The sequence below is a fragment of the Gossypium hirsutum genome, chromosome D04, assembly GCF_007990345.1.
Source record: "Gossypium hirsutum isolate 1008001.06 chromosome D04, Gossypium_hirsutum_v2.1, whole genome shotgun sequence".
Lineage (NCBI taxonomy): Eukaryota > Viridiplantae > Streptophyta > Magnoliopsida > Malvales > Malvaceae > Gossypium > Gossypium hirsutum.
In genome coordinates this window covers 18,365,584-18,371,583 of record NC_053440.1, presented here as the reverse complement: position 1 = coordinate 18,371,583, position 6,000 = coordinate 18,365,584, and the positions used below count along the sequence as shown (strand labels likewise).

General features: G+C 33.3%; 1 protein-coding gene across 1 annotated transcript; it reads left to right on the top strand.

The window, feature by feature from the left end:
* The first annotated feature begins 1,235 nt into the window (after positions 1 to 1,235).
* LOC107899443 (elongation factor 1-alpha) lies at positions 1,236 to 4,119 on the top strand. Its single transcript, XM_016825163.2, has 3 exons — positions 1,236 to 1,492; positions 2,278 to 2,759; positions 2,864 to 4,119. The coding sequence occupies exons 2-3, from the start codon at positions 2,298 to 2,300 to the stop codon at positions 3,749 to 3,751; spliced, it is 1,350 nt and encodes a 449-aa protein (XP_016680652.1). The 5' UTR covers positions 1,236 to 1,492; positions 2,278 to 2,297; the 3' UTR covers positions 3,752 to 4,119.
* The last annotated feature ends 1,881 nt before the right edge of the window (positions 4,120 to 6,000 follow it).

Here is a 6,000-nt window from a genome sequence, read left to right as displayed (position 1 = left end):
ACGTCTTTAGATCATAAAAATATAAGAATATTAAATTTTTCCTCGTCAGATTAGTGGCCCCAAAACCACTATTTCGATTAGGCCCAAAATCGGGCTGTTACAAGTGATATTTCGCATTCTCAAATTTTGTTGATTTATTGTTGAACGTGTCAAATTAAGGATTAAATTTTTTAATTTTTTAAAAGTTAAGATCAAATTAATAGAATTTGTAAATGTTTTAGGGGTAATTTTATTATTACACTTACAAAAAAGGTCGCATCATCTTTCTATTAATGATTTAATTGATGAGGGAGTAAAATATCAAATTTCAATAAGTGACTAAAATAGAATTTTGACTAAGTTGATGTCATTCATCAACCGAGTCTCAACTCACTAGACACCCCATTGAAAGTATTTATATGTGTTTCATGTTTTGATAAATCTAGAAAAAAAAATATGCATGTAAATGAGAATCATGATATTTGAATCTAAGATTTCAAAATTTTAGCACTTTTCTATTTTAGCTAAATCTACATTTAACTTTTATATCAATTTTTTTAGGCTTTATTAATGATTTACCCCCTGAATTATACCCATTTTCCTATTTTAGTACCTAAACTTTTTTTGTCCCATTTTGACATTTGAACTTTACTTCGTTATCCATTTTGACACCTAAAAGTTAACGGTATAAAAAGAAACTCAACCAATCAGACCATGTCACGTGTCTATCATTGATTGATGATGTGACCATTGATCAAGTATTGACCAGCCATTAAGAGACTCAAATTTTTTAAAGATAATAAGAATTATTAAAAAGTTTTAACATTTTATTTAGAATTATAAAAGAATTAATTAAAATATTAAGAAATTGCAAATAATTATTAAAAATGTAAAAGAATTATTAAAAGTTGTAAAAATATTAGAAATTAAAAAAGTAAGTTTGTGAAAAAATATTAAAAATGTAAAAAAACGATTTAATTAAAATTATTTGGGATTTGTAAAAGGAAAATTGGGATCCTTAAGGAATAACCTGACATGGATCCCACCAGCAAATAAGGAATACCTGTGGCTCATCTCTCATCTCCTGCTGCTCAGGTACATCCCAGTCGATGAGACGGCCTTTTGTTTGCAATTGCAATTTGTGCAGACAAAACGCCTGCCAATGGCTGGTGTCCATTCCCAGGCCCAACCCAAACCTAAAGCAAATAACTCCCACTCACAAGACAAGCGCGTAACTGCACTTACCAATAAAAAACGTCCGCTTCAACCACATCATACTCCACATACGTGAAAATTAAACCTCGACGCCCCTATTAAGAAACCGAAGGACGTATCTGTCAAAACAAATCTGAAAAAGGACATTTTAGGAATAAAAAGAAAGAAGCTAAAACCTGACTATAAAAATGAACGAGAGAGCAGCTTACTTGTAAAACCCTATCACCTCTCTTACTATTATTATCTCTCTTCTGCTTTGCCGCCACGATTTCAGCTTCAGATCGCTTCTATTCCAAAGGTTCCATTCTCAGATCTAATTTATTCAATCCATTCTTTCATATTTTTATTTGCTCTGTTTTTTATTCGCCTGGCTTAACTTTTTATATTAATTTCAATGTAATTTAGATCTCTCTTTTGATTTTTGTCTTCTTTTTCTCCTGATGAGATTTTTTTTCTGTAATACTGTTGTTAGATTTATCGTATGATAATAATTTGGAGATCTGATTTGAGCTTTTGAGAGAAATTGTCGTTTATTATGATCGTTGTATTGATTCTTTTGGCTGTAGATTTGTTTTCGTTCATATGAATAATTATTTCTGGATTTGTGCATATTGTTTAAGTGAGTCAATCTCTGACCAACTTTTATTTTTTTTTAAATTTGGAGACTATGATATCAATGCGTTTTCTTGGTCCATTTTGAGAACTTTGCTGTAATCGTTTCTCTTCAAATGTAAAATCATAGTATCTTTAGTTGTTCGTTCAATAAAAGTTAATGCTTAAATCATTGCAAAAAAAAAAGTTGATGCTTAAAAATTGTAGAAAAGTAAGGGCGAAAAATAGATATGCTACTTAATTTTTGCTTCTAAAGCATGAAGTAGGAACTATGCTATTAGAATTGATGTTATGGTTTTTTCTGTTGAATTTTAAACATAAAACTAGCTTAAGTATCGTGTTGTGTTAATTTGTTCATTTTTTTAAAATTTTGGGATGCAGGGGTAAACATGTTCATTGTTTTTTTGGCTACCCTTTTTACTAATTGTTTATGCATGGGATTCTGGTTTAACTATATATATGTTGGTGCAGCTTGAAGCTAATACTGCAGAATGGGCAAGGAAAAGACTCACATTAACATTGTCGTAATTGGCCATGTCGACTCTGGAAAGTCAACCACCACTGGCCACTTGATCTACAAGCTTGGAGGTATTGACAAGCGTGTCATTGAAAGGTTTGAGAAGGAAGCTGCTGAGATGAACAAGAGGTCATTCAAGTATGCTTGGGTGCTTGACAAGTTGAAGGCTGAGCGTGAACGTGGTATTACCATTGATATTGCCTTGTGGAAGTTTGAGACCACCAAATATTACTGCACTGTCATCGATGCCCCTGGACATCGTGACTTTATCAAGAACATGATTACTGGTACCTCCCAGGCCGATTGTGCTGTACTTATCATTGACTCTACCACTGGAGGTTTTGAGGCAGGTATTTCCAAGGATGGACAGACCCGTGAGCATGCTCTGCTTGCTTTCACTCTCGGTGTCAAGCAAATGATTTGCTGCTGCAACAAGGTAGGCCATTGTATTCAGGCTTTTATGTTCAGTAGTTTCTAATTGGTTGCCTTGTAATTAGTAATTATTCTTATGCATGACATATCTATTTATTTCATTTACAGATGGATGCCACAACCCCCAAATATTCAAAGGCTAGGTATGATGAAATTGTGAAGGAAGTGTCTTCCTACTTGAAGAAGGTTGGTTACAACCCTGAGAAGATTCCTTTTGTCCCCATCTCCGGTTTTGAGGGTGACAACATGATTGAAAGGTCCACCAACCTTGATTGGTACAAGGGTCCAACTCTTCTCGAGGCTCTTGACCAGATCAATGAGCCCAAGAGACCCTCTGACAAGCCACTCCGTCTTCCACTTCAGGATGTGTACAAGATTGGAGGTATTGGAACTGTCCCTGTGGGTCGTGTTGAAACTGGTATCCTCAAGCCTGGTATGGTTGTAACCTTTGGTCCCTCTGGATTGACCACTGAAGTTAAGTCTGTTGAGATGCACCATGAGTCTCTTCCTGAGGCTCTTCCAGGTGACAATGTTGGCTTCAATGTCAAGAATGTTGCTGTGAAGGATCTGAAGCGAGGATATGTTGCTTCGAACTCAAAGGATGATCCCGCCAAGGAGGCAGCTAATTTCACTTCCCAAGTCATCATCATGAACCACCCAGGGCAGATTGGAAATGGATATGCACCTGTCCTTGACTGCCACACCTCCCACATTGCGGTCAAGTTTGCAGAGTTGGTGACCAAGATTGACAGGCGATCTGGTAAGGAGCTTGAGAAGGAACCCAAGTTCTTGAAGAATGGTGATGCAGGATTTGTTAAGATGATTCCCACCAAACCCATGGTTGTGGAAACATTCTCTGAGTATCCCCCACTGGGTCGTTTTGCCGTGAGGGACATGAGGCAGACTGTTGCTGTCGGCGTTATCAAGAGCGTGGAGAAGAAAGATCCATCTGGAGCCAAGGTGACGAAGTCTGCTGCCAAGAAGGGTGGGAAGTGAACCGTGTGGGTTTCAGTTGATCCAACCAAACTATTTTATGGTTACTACAATAAAACATTGCTTCTCATTAGTAGGTCAGCCATCATTGGACGATTAGTTGTGTGTTTTGATGGTAATAGTTTTAAGTCATCACCATCTTGTCGAGGATGTTGTTCACAGAACTGGGTTCTTGATAGACGGTGGTGAGGCTTTTGTGTTTTTCAGAGTCTGCCGTCTGTGAGAGTAATTATAAACTTTGAATGGTGTCTTGTGTTCCCATTATTTATGGCAATCAGCTCAGGAGTTTTAGGTCTGGTCCTGGGCTTTTCTGCTTGAATGTGTTCTATCAAACATTTATATACAGTCAAAACTAGTTTGTTTTTCTGTTATACTCTTGCTGTGCCATGTTATTTATTTACTTTCTTACCGTCCTAATTATTTAACTATTATCATAGGTCTAAATTCGTAACATGCTTGATATGACTAGAACATTGTGTGAATGGAAAGAAGATTATGTTTGTATGCATACCGAGTTTTCATAGTCATATAGTGATTGAATCTCTTTCTCTTATGTGAAGAAAAGTGGTGTGGAGCCGTTGAATATGAGTAAAACAATTTTTTTCAGCAAATCTAAAAAGGTAATTACATGATCAGGTTTTGAACATTTTGCCCTGCTTCAGTTTGGTGCCGTCAATTTGTTAGGTAACAGTATAAAAAATTCATTTTTTATTTTTATTTTTATTTTTATAATGATTAAAGCATGATTAGGGAGATTTTTAGGGTGGTGTCACCTGAGAAAGTGACATCATCTAATTTTATTGTAAAAATGAGGTTATTCTCATAATTAATTTTGAAATGGGGTCATTTTTATAATTTTTTTAATTTATAGGTCTACATTCTTAAAAAAGCTTTAAAACGCATTAGAAACATTTTTATTGAGTTTTTAGTGTTCGGGAATGATTGGGATCAAATTCGGGTCTTCAAAGGTCAAAATAGGGGAGGAATCCTGTTCTGACACACTTGTATTGGTAGAAGTCTCTACTATTGTTTATTTTTTGCTACTGACTTACTTGTACTGATACATTTGACCAGTTGTATCAATAAAAGTTTTTCAAGACAAAAAAAAAACCCTAAAAACAATATCAAATCATCTCCAAACATTATAAGACACTAAAATCATGTAATAAACACCATCTAAGCTTAAAACAACCACATGACATTATAAGACACTAAAATCATGTAATAAACACCATCTAAGCTTAAAACAACCACATTCAAACACATGGTTACAATCATGTCCTCAACACTTGTAGTTCCATCCATCAATTCTACTTGTTTAGTAGTGCGCAAATAAGACACCAATCATAGCTTGAACATGTCATTAAAGTCATGTATTTCAACAGCTCGACTTTCAGTGGTATTGGAAAAGGTGATTTCGGAATCTCAATTTCATAAATTGAATTCGTAAATATTAAATTTTGATATAAAAAATATTAAAGTTTGGTTCTTTAATTTTGTCTATTAATTACTTAATTAAGCTATAGAAACTAAATTATAAAAGTCTTATCGTCATAGATTTTTAATTGACCAAAGATTTAAATACTTAAATTACAATTAGCCAAGGAACCAAAATGGAAATTAAACCACTTTATCTTATGTGCTAGTGGAGTATAATGGAAGAATCCACTAATGTTGGTTAAAAAGAGGTTTAAGTTAATTAAATCATAACTTTATTAATTAAAATTAATTAAACTATATAAGCTAAAATTAAAGAAAGAAAAAGGCTATTTGGCAAGTAAAAGGAAGAAAACCTTTGGAAACATTTCAAGCATTCGATCCTTCAGATTTCTAACTACTTTTTCTGATAATGAAATTTTGATTTAATTAGTTTATATATCAATTTATAAAGCGGTTAAAATTTTTAAAAATGATCATTATTGGTTTTAAATTAATAGGCTTTAAACATAGATGTAAAAATGATTAAATTATAATGTTTAATTGTTAATTTTCAAACCTTTTAAATTCTATCAATTTTGTCTTAATTCTAAACAATATAATCAATTTAACTCTTCATATTTACAAATTCTATCAAATTGATCCTGAATATTAGAAAATAGTCCATATTTTGAATAAGAATTATAAATGTTTTAATATTAAAAATATATTTACTTAAAAAAGAATTTGAGCTTGAATAATATCATATTTGATTCTTATTTTATTCAAACTTCGAAAATGCATTGATCATGTTAACTTCGGTGCACTTGTTTGTT

Excerpts from the sequence above, each read along its gene's own strand:
- LOC107899443 (XM_016825163.2), top strand. The coding sequence starts at position 2,298 with ATGGGCAAGGAAAAGACTCACATTAACATTGTCGTAATTGGCCATGTC. Across the intron at positions 2,760-2,863 it reads TGATTTGCTGCTGCAACAAG|ATGGATGCCACAACCCCCAA; the intron begins GTAGGCCATTGT and ends TTTCATTTACAG.